At 39.3% G+C, this 17,885-nt stretch overlaps 3 protein-coding genes and 2 pseudogenes across 4 annotated transcripts; 3 read left to right on the forward strand and 2 right to left on the reverse strand.

Annotated features, from left to right (window-relative positions):
- Positions 1–737: 737 nt before the first annotated feature.
- LOC101300427 lies at positions 738–2,072 on the reverse strand (annotated as a pseudogene). The gene is made up of 3 exons (XR_184346.1): positions 2,043–2,072; positions 1,715–1,889; positions 738–1,416 (listed from the first exon to the last, which is right to left on the reverse strand). The product of XR_184346.1 is annotated as a chlorophyll a-b binding protein 37, chloroplastic-like (transcript).
- LOC101300707 lies at positions 958–6,893 on the forward strand. The gene is made up of 2 exons (XM_004295307.1): positions 958–1,457; positions 3,743–6,893. The coding sequence occupies exon 2, from the start codon at positions 3,777–3,779 to the stop codon at positions 6,891–6,893; it is 3,117 nt and encodes a 1,038-aa protein (XP_004295355.1). The 5' UTR covers positions 958–1,457; positions 3,743–3,776.
- Positions 6,894–8,306: 1,413 nt separating this feature from the next.
- On the forward strand, positions 8,307–10,391 carry LOC101300991 (pentatricopeptide repeat-containing protein At3g62890-like). Its single transcript, XM_004295308.1, is given in 4 exon segments — positions 8,307–8,337; positions 8,751–9,563; positions 9,566–9,763; positions 9,970–10,391. Coding segments are annotated over 4 exon segments (1,464 nt in total).
- Positions 10,392–11,858: 1,467 nt separating this feature from the next.
- LOC101293756 lies at positions 11,859–16,486 on the reverse strand (annotated as a pseudogene).
- LOC101294047 lies at positions 12,341–15,911 on the forward strand. Its single transcript, XM_004293413.1, has 5 exons — positions 12,341–12,536; positions 12,807–13,115; positions 13,445–13,517; positions 14,255–14,321; positions 15,025–15,911. Exons 1-4 carry the CDS (start codon positions 12,495–12,497, stop codon positions 14,260–14,262), a joined length of 432 nt encoding a protein of 143 aa, XP_004293461.1. The 5' UTR covers positions 12,341–12,494; the 3' UTR covers positions 14,263–14,321; positions 15,025–15,911.
- Positions 16,487–17,885: the final 1,399 nt, after the last annotated feature.

The raw sequence follows: 17,885 nt of genomic DNA on the forward strand, positions 1-17,885 counted from the left end.
GACACAATTTAATATATTCTGCTGATCTGCCCATTGCTAGAAGCCTAGAACACCTGCCAAAATTCCTTGCCTGACCCTTGCCTGAATGTTCAGAAGGCAAATTAAAAGAGAACTTCTCAAATGTCTGCATCATCAAGTTCAGTGGAACTTTCCCTTTCTGTTCTGGCCTGTCATTGTCATTGTCATGCTGTCAGAAGGGTAGAGGCATATCCACAAATGAGCACCAGAACTGCAATCAGAGTACAAGAACTTGGTCTCTACAAAAGAATCTTGTAACAGGGTCTTTCTATCTGGACTATCATCCTCAGTCACCAATCTCAGGAATGATACTGATGCTACTGAAACGATGTTAGCTTCTTCATCATGTCTTTGACATTGTGTGGGCTGAAGGCTTGTAGAGGTGCTCCTTGTCTTTTTGTTTCATTCATAATGCAGCTTAATTTACCTAGTCTAGATGGAAAGATGAGGAGATTTATGAACGTGATAATAACATGATTTTAATTTTTATTCACTTCTAAGAAGTCTGTTTAATTTACTCTGGTTTAAATATACCTATATTGCAGTAAAGCATGCATGTAGTAACATGAACACTTGAATATGCACCACATTTAGACAGATAAACAGTTTTTTTTCCTTGTATTCTTTTCTTTTGGCCAATAAACAATAAGCTGTTCAAATAAAGAGGAGCTGCTTCTTTTTACTGGATACAGAAAAATAACAACTTTGGGTTATTGTGCAGATGAAAAGCCAGCAATTTAGGTGTCTTCACTTTGCGGGAACGAAGTTGGTGGCATATGCCCATGCATTGTTGGCCACGGGATCAGCAACGTGGTCATAGAGGTTCTCAATTGGCCCTTTTCCGGTTACAATAGCCTGGACAAAGAATCCAAACATTGAGGTCATTGCCAACCGCCCATTCTTGATTTCCTTCACCTTCAGTTCAGCAAAGGCTTCAGGATCGTCAGCAAGTCCAAGTGGATCAAAGGCACCTCCTGGGTAAAGTGGGTCAAGGCCCTCACCAAGTGGTCCTCCACCAACTCTGTATCTCTCAATGAATCCCATGAGCACAACCTGGACAGCCCAGATGGCCAGGATGCTTTGGGCATGGACAAGGTTTGGGTTGCCTAGGTAGTCCAGGCCGCCCTCGGAGAAGATTTGAGACCCAGCCTTGAACCAAACAGCTTCACCAAACTTGATGCCGTTCTTGGACAAGACTTCTGGGAAGACACAGCCTAATGCACCAAGCATGGCCCATCGGCAGTGGATCACCTCAAGCTCACGGTTCTTGGCGAAGGTCTCGGGGTCTGCAGATAGTCCAGCAGTGTCCCATCCATAGTCATATGGAAATTCACCGGTTAAGTAGGATGGAGTTTGCTCAGAAAATGGGCCCAAGTATTTTGGGCGGTCTGCGCCATACTTGTTTGGTCAGTTACAGATGAATGCGTTACCATTCAAAGGTATGATTTAAACTTCCTAGTGCCTGAAATGAATATTTTGGTGTTATTTACAATTCTACTATATGCATTGAGCTACAATACACTGTTATAGTAAATCATAGTAACATTTCAATGCTAAGAATTGTTTTACCAGTGATTACATACAAGTTTATGGCTTTGTGCATTGATCTTAAGCTAACTGCTACATCATTTATATCAATTCTTAGTAAGAGTTGTTTCTAGAAACTGACTTGTAGTCAAGGCTATAGCCAAGGTACTTACCATATGCTTTGAGGGGCACTTTTAACAGTGCGCCTCATGGTGATGCATCTTTTGAATGAGCTCATTCGACTGCTTCTGAACGGTCTGGCTGGCAAATGCAGACTGCTGGATCGGAGAGGTTGCCGTGACTGTTGTTCTGTTTGAAGTAGGGTGGTCTTGAGCTGGTGCTAGCTAGCAATGAAATGAAGATGTTTTGAACTAGGATATCACACATCAACAGCACTCTATTGTTTCTGGATTGGATTTAGATTTCCTTGGAGGGCTGGTAGGTTCCTTTGGCCCTGTGGGGGGCAATATGCTGCAATATGTGTGGTTGGTGAATACAGGCCACATGAGCTTGTAATTTGGGTCCATGGTAGGTCTGACCATAAGGACAAACATTTTATAGGTCCACTTATAACCTCATCAAATCTCTAACTTTCCGTTGGGTGCTTTTTATTTGTAGATTGGGAAAATTTTAAGAATAGTACATGACAAATGGTCTACTTCTAAATTTGGTGTATCAAGTTTCAAAACAATCATAAAGGTGCATGACATTAGAATCATGACACATTTTTAGTACATGACGTCATTAACTCTATATAATTTCTTAATTTTCAAAGGGTGATTTCGGGTTTTCTCCATTCTCCATTTTCTTTATATTTGTTTTACTCTTTTTCTATTTATATATATATATATATTTTTTTTTTTTAATTTTGTTAGCTTAGACCATAATCTTAATGACTTTGTTATCTGCAAGTAGATCACTCTATTACATTTTTTGTTTAATTTTGGTCTTCAAGAAATTGTTGTTTTGTTACCGGTTTAGCAATGAGAATTGGATCTTCTATACTCAAAAATGACTTTACTGCTCCTCAAAAAATTTATTATTAGTTCAGCAATAAGAATTGGATATTTTTGATTTCTCTCACGTTCTCTCTCCTTAGTAATTATTAATTATAATAATTTATTACTGCTAAATTAAGGAGTGACAGATTTGTCCCTCAAATTGTAACGGAAAGCACATAAGATCATGAAAGACATAACGACATGTACATGTTTTTGGTTGAGATTAGAAGTTCTTGTATCTTTATGATTGTTTTAAAACTTGAAACATTAAAATTAAGAGTAGATCATTTGTCATGTATTGTTCTTAAAATTTTCCCTTGTAGATTTATATGGTAAAAATTGAAGTCTACCTCTGGTTTGATCTATTCATCAAATGCTTCTCATGAGCCGCAACTATTCTTCAAAATTAGCTTGACAATTTACCTAATGTGCATGTAAAATTTTGATCGCTAGCCATAATCCCCAAACAATCTTCCAAAATGGGGAATTCGAAACATTCTAGATTACAGGATTCATCAACTCGCTAGTAAATCATATTTAAGTCCAGAACCAATTAAGGAAAGTACCATTATTCCTCGCAGGACTCGTACAAGTTACCATAGAAGAAAAGGCCAATTATTCCAGAGTCCAGACAAAAGAAAAAGAAAAGAAGGATTAAAAAAAAGAAAAAGAAAAAAAAGAGAGAAGCTAACTAAAGCAAACAATTTCATAATTAAGGGGCATTGTTATTTTCCGGACTATATATGTGTTTCATGGTGTTGCTACATATCTTGCATACTATCAGTAGCTTTTCTCTTCATCTTTCCATTAAGATATCATAAGAAATTACTATTGCTGTTCTGAAGATAGAGTGACAAGGTTGGCTAGCTCCAAACTGTAGAAATTCAAGTCTCTCAAATCAAGGTATACGTGCATGAATGGTGGGAATTTTTAGTATTTAAATCTTTTTATAAATCTTTTCTAATTGATCATTCTGTAATGTAATTCGTTTTTGTCATTGTTGCCCTTTCTTCTTGTCTCAGTTGTTCTCTTTAATTGATGTGATCGATCTATATGCGAGAATAATATTGATCAAGTCCAGCTTATATATGCAAAATTAATCGAGTATAAACTAGGGAATATCAATTAAACTCTCCAGCTGCTTGATTACTTTGCATACAAGTAGAGTTGATTGTTTTGTGTGTACACTGAATCAGATACAAATTGCTGACAAGTAGAGAGAAATCAGAGATGGCTCAGCTTCAACATTTCAGTCACCACCATCCATTGATGTTCAAGGAAGAGGCGCAGAAGGATAAACATTGCCGTGCGTGTGGGGACCCGGTGCTTGGTCCTAGCTACAGTTGCAGCCAGTGTTCCAAACTATTCATTCTCCACAAATCATGTGCCGAGCTCCCCCGTGAGATGCATCATCCGATACACCGCAAGCATCCACTTGTTCTCTCATGTATGGACAGGGAGTACACTTGCGATATTTGTTGGAAAACCCATCCCATCAACTTATTCGTTTACAGATGTGAGCCATGTGCATTCGAACTTCATCTCCAATGTGCTTCTGAATTGAGCAACACAAAATACTTAGAGCACTTCAGTCATGAGCATGCACTGATCATTCAGGAAGATCCGGACAAAAGGAGAGTTTGTCAAGGGTGCAAGGAGGAAGTGGGCGGTCCATGCTATCGTTGTTGCCGAATTCTTTGCTGGTACTATCTCCATAAGTCATGTGCGGAGATGCCCGTTGAGTTTCGTCACCCCATGCATCCCAAACACCCACTTATTCTCAACAAAGATAGAGCAAAACAATACCTTTGTGATGCGTGCGGCCAAGATTGTAGTGGCAAGTTCACTTATAGTTGCTTCCAATGTGACTTCAACCTTGACCCAAAATGTGCTTTCACTAAACATTACTCTCATATCCATCCATTGATGTTTAAGGAAGATGATGCTGCAGCAACAGTATTAGTAGCAGGTCCACCGGTTGTATGCTTTGCGTGTGGGGATCCAGTAGTTGGTCCTAGCTATAGTTGTTACCAGTGCTTATTCGTTCTCCACAAGTCATGTGCGGATCTTCCGCATGAAATGCATCATCCAATACACAACACACACCCACTTGTTCTTCTTTCAGATAGAAACTACTGTTGTGATATTTGTCGCAGATCCCATTCCGGCTTATTCTCTTACAGTTGTAGCCCATGTAACTATGAGCTTGACATCCAATGTGCTTCTGACTTGAGCAACATAAAATACATAGAGCACTTTAGTCATGAGCATGCGCTGATCTTTGTAGAAGATCCGAAAAGGCGAGAGGAAGGGTTACCAGTTGTTTGTCAAGGGTGCCAGGAGGATGTGTCGGGTCCGGGCTATTGTTGCAGCCGTTTTCTCTGTCACTACACTCTCCACAAGTCATGTGCGGAGCTTCCCTCGGAGTTTCATCACCCGATGCATACCCAACATTCACTTGTTCTTAACAAAGATAGAGGACGAGGATTCCTGTGTGATGCGTGTGACCAAGATTGCAGCCGCAGGTTCACTTATAGTTGCTGCCAGTGTGACTTCAGCCTTGACTCAAAATGTGCTTTCAATTGGACCGGTTTTAAACATTTCAGTCACGAGCATCCGTTATTGTTCGAGAGAGAGCCGAAAAAGAAATACTTTGGTCCGCTGTTCTGCGATGGCTGCCAGGATCCAATACTTGGTCCTAGTTACACGTGCATCAATACCTTCCGGCGTCGCAAATGTAGCTTCAATCTTCATAAAACATGTGCAGAGCTACCCCATGAAATTGAGCACCCGATGCACCGTCAACACCCACTTCTTCTCCACAACATTCTTCCGGATATCAAGCAGGTACGTCGCCTTTGTAATGTTTGCAACAAACCTGGCAGATTCCTCTACTGCTGTTCCATATGTGACTTCAACCTTCACCTCAAGTGTGGCTCAAATTGGAAAACTATTCTTGCTAACGAGTCTCACGAGCATCAGTTCACAGTCCTCGGGAGGAAAATGTTTGACCACGTTAATTGTGACGTTTGTGGTGAGTATTGGACTACCGGGGTCTACTACATGTGTAGCATTTGCCAGCTCTTCGTCGATAAGGAATGTGCTTCATTACCACGCAGCATCAAAAAACCTGACCATCAACACCACCTAAAGCTGACCTGGTTCCTTGACAACATCTGCCCCAACAACCTGTCGTGCAAAGTGTGCTCCATAAGCATTGATAAATGTCGCGCTGCTTATTGTTGTGGTGAATGTAGCAGTTATGTCGCCCATGTCGCATGTACAACAGCTGAGTACTCTCGAGAAGATAGTTTTTTAGACACTGCCCTGAATGATGATGAGTCTGATGATGCTCTAGAGATCACACACTTCAGTCACCCACATCCATTAGCCGCTAATGATCCTTGTGAGGAAGTTAAAGATGAGCACAGACTAATTAGCTGTGAGGGATGCATCCGCCCCATAAATGCCACCAAAGAATCCTTTTATAGCTGCACTAAACAAGAAGATGAGTTGTGTAGTTTCTTTCTCCATAAGGTATGTGCTCAATTACCTAAAAAAATGTTTCTCCCTCTACTTCACCAACACCAGTTAATGCTCCTCTCAAGGGCACCTTCTGTTGGTGGTGTCTTCCAGTGTTATATGTGTGGTGCTTTTAACCAAGGCTTCACATATACTTGTGAGAAATGTGGCTCACAAAAAGGCGAAACTGTTTTCTTCCTCGACCTTCAGTGCAATGCCTACTGGGATAACAAGGCTCTTATTAAACATGACTCTCATGTTCACCACCTCCTCCTCACAACAGAATGGGACGACGTCCATTGCAGCAGTTGTGGGTGTAATATATTCTTCTGCTTTAGTTGTAAGAGATGTAAATTTCATCTATGTATTCCATGTGTTAGATTACCTCTTACTGCTAGGCACCGTTACGATGATCATCCTCTCAAGCTCACATATGCTAGCGTATATGATGAGCTCGGTTACTACTGTCAAATATGCGAAGGAACTCGAGATCCAACACAATGGTTCTACCGCTGCAACGATTGTGACTTTGATTGCCATGCTCATTGCATTGTGGGGAGTTATCCACAAGTCAAGTTAGGGAGTACTTGCAAGCACGAAGCTCATGCTCAACACCTCGTCACCCTTGTTGATAAGGCCAGAAGCCCCATTCGGTTCGATAAGAGAGAAAACATTCTTCCTTGCCTGAAATGTGGAGAGCCTTGTGTAGGATTGGTGTTTGAATGTGGGGATTGCATTATAAATATCCACCGAGAAGGATTTTGTCAGGTAACAGCTTTGGAGAGTTCTGCCAATCAAGCCTCCAAAGAAGAGACAAGCCAATGATTCCAAAGCGAGTTTATTACTCACATGTATGTTGTATCATGCCATCCAGTTTGTGTTGTTTTTCGTCTTCGTGTGTTACTATTTTTTGTTGTTGTTCATCTAAAGTGTTGAAGTTTGTAAGTTCTGCAAGCATTACAGAAAGTTTGTATCGTTTGAACTGAAAGCTTATGTAACGGTTTCTGGCATTTATTTTCATTTGTACGTGTTGGGAAAATGAATGTTATGATTCTACTAGTTGCGAACAAAGCAATCAACGTATGAAGAGAAGTGATATACAACAAAGTTCAATTTAAATAATTTCATAATATCCACTATATCTGTCTCACTTGATCATTCAAGCTGTAACAAACAAGTAACTTAGTCGTAAAATTGAATCAGTTTAGTTTGCTGGGCATGGAAAATTATGAGTTGGTGCATGCGTATTAGTGCTATTGATAATGCCTGGACAAATGATAGTGGCATTATTGATCATTTCCTTGATAACCTCAAAACATTCACCACCATATATATGGGAAGATTTTAGCCTATATTATTTTGATGTGTAACAGAATACAAGTGAATATCAAGAAGAGTAAGGTATCCCAAATTTATGAAAAGGAAAAGGGAATTATATTCTGTTTCCCCAGGCAAAGCAAAAGCAAACTTCTCTCAACAAATGAAAACTCATTGTGTTTCATGACACCCTACATTAGTTTGCCTCTTTGCTAATGCAATGAGGAGAAAAATATGAGAAAACCTATCAATTCAATGTCGATAATATGCTTGGAAATGTTATTTGTTCTCTTCTGTGTAAGCTGAGTAGTTGAAGTAACCTATTTACTTGCTTATGATTTAGATTTACGAATTACCTACACATTATAGTAAAAACTTACATAGTTGACATGCACATGTGAATGAATGTGCAGCACATTTTAGACACACAATGAGTTCAAGCACAAGAGCTGGGATATTTTACTAGGCACAATGATTTCCATACAAGGAATTTTTACTCAGACAAAACAAAGTTAGTCGAGTTGCTTAGTATAGAACCTCTATCTTAAGAGTTCGAGTCTCAACACCCACCAGTTTGTGACCAACAAGTTTAAAAGGTCTCCGTGTTTGTACGCCTGCGACGAAAGATTAATTGTCTTTATTGAGATACTCGTGGATCTTGGTCCAAATACTGACTGGGAAAATGTGTTACTATCTTGCTAACGTAACCGATGTGGCTTGCTATTTCACTCTCGACATAAAAATCATTTTCGAACAAATGACAAAAAGAATCGATTTTTATTCCTTTCCTTGACGACTAGTAAAAGACTAAACTAAAGTAATACTGCTCGCTCTCAGTTCTTAAGAAACCATAAGACTAAAGCTTGCGTTCACTCTTATCGACAACTATTCTTGACTAAAGCTTGCATTCACTCTTTCATGATGGCAACTGTTCTCCTTCATGATTTTCATGGTAGGCCCATCTTTGTCGTATCTATACATGTTGGAAGAGGTTTCGTGCCTATTTAAGAGGCATTAGCATCGAGAGATAGCTTGGTAGAACCAAAGGAGAAAGACTTTACAAGAGTGAAAATAGAAGAAGATTCCAAGCTAGTAATAGAAACGGTGAATGATCGATTTGATCCGCCCTGAGATTGATCAAACTAGTTCAAGACAATAGAGTTGATGACTAGTTTTGATTTCATTAATTTATTAAGAATTCTAGAGTCTTATTTTATAACATTATGTAGTCGTATATACTTAAAATCTAGAGAGTCGAGCTACGGATATAAGATCAAGAATGTGTATCGACTCTTGAGAACACAACAGTAGATAATTTAAGCCATTTACTTCTTCACTGCGTGATCCCCTTGTAAACTCCTCCAGAAAGAGAGCCATGCTTCAGCTCACACCCCCCCACCCCCTCCCTCCACAAAGCCTCTCCTTCTCTCTCCTTCAGAGCTGCCAAACCCTCAAAGAAGCCACCCCAGCTCCACGCCCTCTCCCTCAAAACCGGCGCCTTCACCAACCCCTCCATCGTCTCCCGTCTCTTGTCCCTCTACGCCCACCCCTCCATCAACCACCTCCCCTACGCCCTCTCCGTCTTCTCCCACCTCACCAACCACCGCTCCCCTCCGCTGATTGATGGGTACGCCAGGTGTGGGAGGGTTGACGTTGCGGTGGAGCTGTTTGAGGAGATGGAGGAGAGGGATGAGTTTTCGTGGACGGTTTTGGTGGATGGGCTGTCCAAATGCGGGCAGGTTGAGAAGGCTAGGGAGGTTTTTGAGAGAATGCCGAGTAAGAATGTGGTTTCGTGGAATGCTATGATTAATGGGTACATGAAAGGTGGGGAGTTTGAGAAGGCGAGGGAGTTGTTTGGTCAGATGGGGAGTAGGGATGTGATAAGCTGGAATTCGATGATTGCTGGGTATGAGTTTAATGGGCGGTTTGGGGAGGCGTTGGAGTTGTTTCGAGAAGTGTTGGAGGAGGATGTCAGGCCGACTCCTGCTACATTGGTCAGTGTGCTTTCTGCGGTTTCGGGATTGGCTGCTTTGAGTAAGGGGAGGATAGTTCATTCTGTGATGGTGAAACATGGGTTTGAATTGGAGGGTGTGCTTGGTACGTCGTTGATATATATGTATTCTAAGTGTGGAAGCATAGACAGCGCGATGGCTGTGTTTGAAGGGATACAGAGGAAGAAAGTGGGCATTCGACGGCTATAATTGTAGGTTTGGGAATGCATGGTATGGCTGACCAGGTTCTTCAGCTGTTTCTGGAAATGCGCACAAATGGGATGGAGCCTCATGGTATAACTTTTATCGGAATCTTGAATGCTTGCAGCCATGCTGGATTGGTTGATCTTGGCCGTTACTATTTCAATATGATGAGAAAAGATTATGGTATTGAACCCACAATTGAGCACTAAGGTTGCTTTGTGGACATTTTATGTCGAGCTGGCTGTTTGGACGAGGCAAAGGATGTCATTGGGAGTATGCCAATGAAACCAAACAAATTTATTTGGATGAGTTTACTTAGTGGTGCTCGGATCCATAAAATGTTGATATTGGTGATTATGCTGCTCAACATCTTATTGAGGTGTCTCCAGATACTATTGGATGCTACGTTGTGCTCTCTAACATGTATGCTGCAGCTGATCAGTGGGAGAAAGTTTCACATGTAAGAGAAATGATGAAAAAGAGAGGTGTCAGAAAGGACCCGGGATGCAGTAGCATAGAGCACAGAGGTATGCTTCATGAGTTTATTGTAGGCGACAAATCGCATCCCCAGACAAAAGAGATATATTCCAAGTTGAGTGAGGTGAGAGAGAAACTGAAATCTGCAGGACATGTTCCCGACACGAGCCAAGTTTTATTGTGTCTTGAGGATGAAAAGGAGAAGGAAGCTGAACTGGAAAACCATAGCGAGAGATTGGCTATTTCATTTGGTCTCATTAATTTGGAACCGAGGAGTCCTATTCGCATCATAAAGAATCTTCGTGTCTGTAATGATTGCCATTCTGTCACTTAACTCCTTTCCAAGATCTATAGTCGTGAAATTGTTGTCAGAGATAATAGCCGTTTCCATCACTTTGCCAATGGGTCATGTTCTTGCAAAGATTTTTGGTGACTGACGTCTTAACCGGCTGGCTTTCACGCCCGTGATAATTCCCTTAAGCAAGAAGCAGCTTACCTATTTGTGCTTGCACTCTTCAAATTGGAGAAGCAAATGGTATAATTTCTACTCATTTTAAACTTTTCTTTTTGTCTTCGTTTTAGATATGTTTAGCAGTATAGGCAGTCTTGATGTAATGATATTACTTTCCCAACTTGACTCCGCGGTCATAGGTTTGAGTCATGAAAAACAGCCTCTTTTGTAACACAGATATGATTGCAGAGGCCTTGCCCTCATATTTAATTTGTGTTCCTCCTACTCAGGTTGTATTGAGAGATAATCGCATTTGCCATATTTTCTTTCATCTGCATTAGTGAAAGGTTTGTAGACTGGGGATTCCCAAAATCATAGGCGATCTCCATTATAATGAAATTAAACAGGAGTAAATATCTATTCCATCTTCCAGGGTATTCTGTGGGTAAAAGTTTGCAGAACAATTTCCTAAATTTATTGTGTTGTGCCTTTTTTTATAGGAGAAACATAAAGTTATTCTTCTGTATGTTCTTTCTGGACTGATTGACTCTAATGTGCTGAACCCCAAACCTATGCTCGTCTTAGCAATTTAGTGTAACCACTGTCCACTGGTGTCTCTTTAATTGTAGGCATTTATGTATGTGTTCATGTTATACGTATATTAGTATAGGCTATTCTTAAGGCGTGTCTTGACGCGACATACGACTTGTTCCATTTTCATAAGATCCTCACTGTGTATTGCCTGCTTATAGTACTGTATTGGCTAGAAACTTATGCATTGGCCATAGCAAACCAGGCAATCTTTAACTAACTTTAGAGTGAGAAATAATTTCATCATTTCGAAAAGGAATCATAAGTTGGGCAGTTTTATTGTTTCACTTTCTCTATGTGTAGTCATTGATATTAGTGCGCTATATGTACAGATAAAGATGTGGAAACTTAGGAAGCTAGGATCAATGAGATAATCTTGTGATTTCAGTTTTTTATTTTCCCTTCTGATTTGATAATTAAAATTATTCATATCTTCCATTTATCTCATTCATAGCTTAGATTTACCTTATATTGCAGCAAATATTCATCTTTTCATGATAACTCTTGAATGTGCAGGTAATATAGACAGATAAGGAATTCAACCACAAACGAGCTGGGTCTTTTTACTGGATAAAGTGTTTTTGATACAAGCAGTTTCTACTAGGAAATTATATCAGAACTTGCTTCGGAAAATATATTACATCAGAATTAATAGATTCCCAGAGAAACAACCTCATCGAAATCGAGAAGTTTGGGTAGTGTTGCAGATCAAAAGTATCAAGTTTTGGTAGTGTTGCAGATAAAAAGTACCAAACTTCTTCACTTTCCGGGGACGAAGTTTGTGGCATAAGCCCATGCATTGTTAGCAATTGGATCAGCAACATGGTCATAGAGGTTCTCAATAGGACCCTTTCCAGTGACAATAGCCTGAACAAAGAATCCAAACATGGAGGTCATTGCTACCCGCCCATTTTTCAGTTCCTTCACCTTCAGTTCAGCAAAGGCTTCAGGATCATCAGCTAGTCCAAGTGGGTCAAATGATCCTCCTGGGTAAAGTGGATCCAGACCCTCACCAAGGGGGCCTCCACCGACTCTGTACCCCTCAATGAAGCCCATGAGGACAACCTGGACGGCCCAGATTGCCAGGATGCTGTGGGCGTGGACAAGGTTTGGGTTGCCGAGGTAGTCCAGGCCGCCCTCGGAAAAGATTTGGGACCCGGCCTTGAACCAAACAGCCTCACCGAACTTGACACTGTTTTTGGACAAGACTTCTGGAAAGACGCAGCCCAATGCACCTCAAGCTCACGGTTCTTGGCAAATGTCTCGGGGTCTGCAGATAGTCCAGCAGTGTCCCATCCGTAGTCACCTGGGAATTCACCAGTCAAGTAGGATGGAGTTTGCTCAGAGAATGGTCCCAAGTATTTTGGGCGGTCAGGACCATACCTGTTTTGTCATATGCAGTCAAAGTGTGTCAGGATAAGCTCAAGCTCTTCAAAGGTATTTAACCTATATCTATGCTTTGAGATGACGTCAGCACTGTTCACGAAGCGCTGTTCCCGTGAGCAGTGCTGGGCCTCAGTGCTGGACAATTGATGTCTGGATTTCCGAGTGTGCTCTCATTCTTTTGTCTGGATTCTTCCATCTTTTTCTTCTTTCTTCTACAATTGATGTCTAAATTCTTCCATATTTTTATTCTTTATCTACAATTGAAATCTGTGTGGTTCAGAGGTGCGATACCATTTTTCACCCTCACTGTTCCCAGAGCAGATCATCCAGTTTCTGGTCCGAGATCAGCCGCTGCCTTCTCTTTTGCTCTTCCGAGATCAATCTTTCATTGCTTTGTTCTGTCTCCTCTCTCACTGCTCTACCGCTTCTCTTTCGTCAGACTGGAACCGAGCTCCCTCTTTCAACTGTAGCCCTCTGATCTCCTTAGTTCCATGCATTCAGAACAAGTGGTTTCGAGCAATTGATTGCAGGCTCTGTGGCAAGCTTATGATAAGAACCTTCTTCTCATTCTACTTCTCACGCCAATTTCTACCAATGGCAATGATAATGAATTTAACGGGTTCCTTAGAGGTAGTATATTCTTTTGTAATATGTTGTTAGATTGATATTGATTATATCAGTGGTTTTTATTGTTGCTATTTAATTCTTTGTATTTCGAAAAAGGTGTCTAAAAGATTTTGAAGATGTGGCTACTCTTAAATTGATGGGAAAACTAGGTGATACATTCTTTCGATTCACCTGTCAGATCCTACTCAAAAAAAGACAGTACAAAGATGAAGAAGATTTGCCTCAGTAGATAAGCATTAAATTTGGTGAGTGTCATTTGTAGGACACTCATATAGTCAAATCCAAATACAACATTGCAATTTTGTTTATCTGCGATATCTGTTTTGCTGCAGAATCAAAGATCAACTCAAAATTGGGGGAAACAGAGCCAAATGGAGTGCAAATTTCAGCTCTGGATTAATATTGGTAAGAAGGCAGGACGTATCCTGTAATATGTCTTTATAATTGAGCTTCTAATCAATCGTTGTTAATCAGATGTCCCTGTAACGCATTTTTTTTGCTGCAGTTATATTCTTTTATTTGTTGAACTGTTGATGGGTTCGTTGTTTCAGTATTTAGTTTTAATTGTAACTGTTCAATGTTACTGGGATAGACGTGCATAAGAACCAAAGTGCTTTCTGAACAAAAATAAATAAAATCGAACAAGGATATAGTAGAAAGAACTCAAGCTGAAATATGAGGCAGTAAAGTTTTTGAGTCTTTAATTGAGTGCGATTATATTTATAATTTGTAAATAAATAGCCAACCAGCTAGCTTAGTAGTAGGAGTACTGAGTCAACTGATGCTTGAAGGTAGGTATATATTTTCTTTTCTTCAGGAATCAAAGTGTTGATCAAGGAATTGCATATGCTTATCATAATGAGCTTAAATCTGGTCATTTACTTCAAGCAATATCTGCACCTGAGTAACTAATAGCAACTCAAATAGGAACTGAGGCCTCTTTGAGTAGACATGATACTAGAAAAATCAGAATGTCTTTTTATAAGTATTTTTATGTTTGTTGTAGTTCGATGTCAGTTTTGAAAATACCTTCCTGAAGTATGTTGATTTGGGATATGTGATTGAACATCTTTACATTTACTTTAGTAGTAGGGTAGCATGGCTAAAGATCTAATATCTCTGCATTTATTGATAAAATACAGGCATATAACAACGCTGCAGCCACTTGCTTGGGAAAACCAGTGAGAGGATTTAACATCAAAAAGAGAGGTAAACTTAGGTGTTCATGTATGCTAGAACTTTAACATTTTAAGCTGCAAAAACACAAGATATGGGGTCATTATTAAAAATTGTTAATTAGTTAGTTTCCATTGCAGTGACGTACTCTTTTATTCTTTGTGTTGGACATTTGAATAATAGGAAAGTTATGCTTATATTAAAGATAAACTCTTCTTTCAGGTTGATTTGATGGGCAAGGCGCAATGACTCCAAAGGGGTCTTAATCGAATTACAGGACCTGTGAATGCTTATACTTAAAGGGGTTTGATTAGCCTCTTCCAGTTGGATTTTGATCTTATTCTTTCATATACAGTATATACCTTTTCCGTTTTCTTTTTTGGTATTTGGTTCGGCTACGTACATGAATATGTGCATCAATTTCATTGACATATTAGAAGAATATATTTGGGTCCTGATTAGTTTGAAATGGATATTACTGCCTGTTAGTTTATTTAATCATGTGAGGCATTTGATAGAAGAATTATTGATCGAAAATATTTTACCTGCTAACATTGGAGCATTTCTTTAGAACAGATTATTTACTATCTTATCAGTTGTTTAAATTTTTACATTTGAAAAGGATATTGTTTGTTAGCTTTGGCACAAAATTGACATAATACATTTTCCAGCTCTCATACCGTCAAAGCCTGTAAGCTACTCTTTTTTTACTTATATTTTTCCTTTCATGATGCAGTTTTACAATTTCACAGGCAACAACAGCTTTCCTATGGACTGGGCGAGACAAATATGAAAAATATGAAGTCTTTGCAGAAGATAACCATTATGGATTGAAACATACCTGATCCAACAGTTGATGAGGTAAAGACTACTGGTTATAATTAATCTGCGCTATAACAACTATGCAGTTATAATTGCAATCTAAACATGAGTTTCATTGAGTTACAGGATAAATTGTTCTACTAAACAATCATAGTTTTTGTGCCCTTAAGCTTATTTATTAATTTTAATGAACAAGAAGAGTGATTTGTAGTTCTGCTGTGGTTTTTAGTTATTTGGCTTGCTGCCTTTTGCATTTTTGGTAACTGTTATCACTTCCATTAAATTGGCAATCTTATATCATCAGTATATGTTATTACTTCTTTTCTGCATCTATTATTTGTTGTTGCTAACTATTCTACTCTTAGTGTGGCTTATTAATGGATAACTATTATGTCTACATATCTTCAGGGCATGGATTGATTCCAGAACCATGTCCATGGCCATGATCAAATTGATTTCAGAACCATGTTCATATAACAACAATTCTGTATGGTGGGGTTTGACTAGCTTACAGCTAAAATGGACAACAATGGTATTCCTCATGGGTAGATTTTATTAATTACAGAAGACAATTTGCCACAAACATTACTAAAGATGTTAAAGATGAAAGATGATTGTCTTCTATATTTTTCTGTAGCATCCCTAAAAACAAGCACAGCAGATGCTAGCACAATGCACATGTATCAAGGTAGATGTATATATTTTTGTTGTTTGTCAGTAATTTGCAATCAACAAGTTTACAAATCTTTGTAATTATAGAATGATCGTTATTAGTTCATTGAAACAAGAACATTATAGTGCATTGTCATAGTAAAGCTTTTTTTTTTTTGGATAATAGTAAAGCTAAGAATAAGGATTTTACTCTGTTTCAAGCAAAGTTGATAACTGATATAGCATTTATCGACCATAAAAAATGACATGTTACAGTATTGAAAGTCCCGCACAGCGAGCGGGCTACCTTTCTAGTGATGTATACTTACTAATGAACATATATGATCATGTTGGTCATATACTCTTATACTTAAAAGCACTGAAGTACTATATACTGCTAAAAGACTACCATTGTATATTGATTGTTTAGTATTTCAATGCCAAGAGTTGTTTTACTACTGACTATATTTACTTTGTTCTCCAATCCTAACCTTTACTACTGATTGTTGAATTGGAAGTTATAGTAAGAGTCCTTTCGAGAAAAAACTTTTAGTCACAGGCTGTAGCCAAGTTACTCACCATATACTTTCGGGGGCACTCTTAACAGTGCGCCTCATTGTGATGGGGCCACCACCAAGGCCTCCAATCTTTTTGATGAGCTCATTCGACTGCTTCAATGCGGTCTGGCCGGCAAATGCTGACTGCTGGATTTGAGAGGTTGCCATGGCTAGTTTTCTGTTTGAGGTGGGATGGTGTTGATCAGGCTATGAATTGGGATGTTTAGAACTAGGAGAGAGCGGGGTTTTATATAATGGGAATGGGATATGATGTGGATTAGGATATCTACATATCAGCAGAGTTCTATTGTTTCTTGATCGGATATAGATTTCCTTACTGATTCTTACAGGGAGGTAGATGTTATCCAGTAGGCATGTGGCAGAAGGCTGCAATGTGTGTGGTTTGTGAATACCAGCCACATAAGCTTGTGCTTTGGAAGTTCTTGCCTTCCTGGCAGCTCTAACCAAAAGGACAAATACCCTGTTGATAAGCTCATAAATTACACAAACTTCCTGTTGGTGCTTTTTATTTGTAGATTTACAGTAGAAAAAAAAACTCCAACTTCTGGATTGACCTACTAGGGTTACATTATCCCGATAGCTTTTAAAACTTGGTTCATAATCACACGTGGAGTCTATTCTGAGTAATGTAGTCTCATCAACTGAACCATCCTTTTCTAAGTCTTTACTGACTGATAATCAGCTAAAAGAAAAATCTTCAAAGCATACCAATTTGTGTTGGAACAAGAGCGTTCTAGTTTATTTACCACCTTACTGGGCAAATGCAACAGATGTGTTCTGGTCAATTGCCTGGGAGGTTCTTATGAATCCCTTGCATTAAGAGCACAAGTTGTTCAACTTGATCAGCGTCAGCTTCTTCGCTCAAGTGTTTTTCATGCTTCTGAAATTTAATAACCTCGATCTGGTTCCCACATCTGTTCCTACTTCTTTCAATGCATATGACTGTTACGGAGCCGTAATGACACAATTTAATAGGTTCTGCTGATCTGCCCGTTAGCTAGAAGCCTAGAACACCTGCCAAAATTCCTTGCCTGACCATTGCCTAATTGTTCAGAAGGCAAATTAAAATAGAACTTCTCAATTGTCTGCATCATCAAGTTCAGTGGAACTTTCCCTTTCTGTTCTGGCCTGTCATTGTCATTGTCATGCTGTCGGAAAGGTAGAGGCATATCCACAAATGAGCACCAGAACTGCAATCAGAATACAGGCATAAAATGCAAAACTATGCGTACAAGAACTTGGTCTCTACAAAAGAATCTTGTAACAGGGTCTTTCTATCTGGACTATCATCCTCAGTCACCAATCTCAGGAATGATACTGATGCTACTGAAATGATGTTAGCTTCTTCATCATGTCATTGACATTGTGTGGGCTGAAGGCTTGTAGAGGTGCTCCTTGTCTTTTTGTTTCATTTATAATGCAGCTTAGTTTACCTAGTCTGGATGGAAAGATGAGGAAATTTATGAACGTGATAATAACATGATTTGAATTTTTATTCACTTCTATGAAGTCTGTTTAATTTATTCTGGTTTAATTTTAAATATAC

The sequence above is a fragment of the Fragaria vesca genome, linkage group LG3 (genome assembly GCF_000184155.1).
Source record: "Fragaria vesca subsp. vesca linkage group LG3, FraVesHawaii_1.0, whole genome shotgun sequence".
In the NCBI taxonomy this organism is placed as follows: Eukaryota; Viridiplantae; Streptophyta; class Magnoliopsida; order Rosales; family Rosaceae; genus Fragaria; species Fragaria vesca.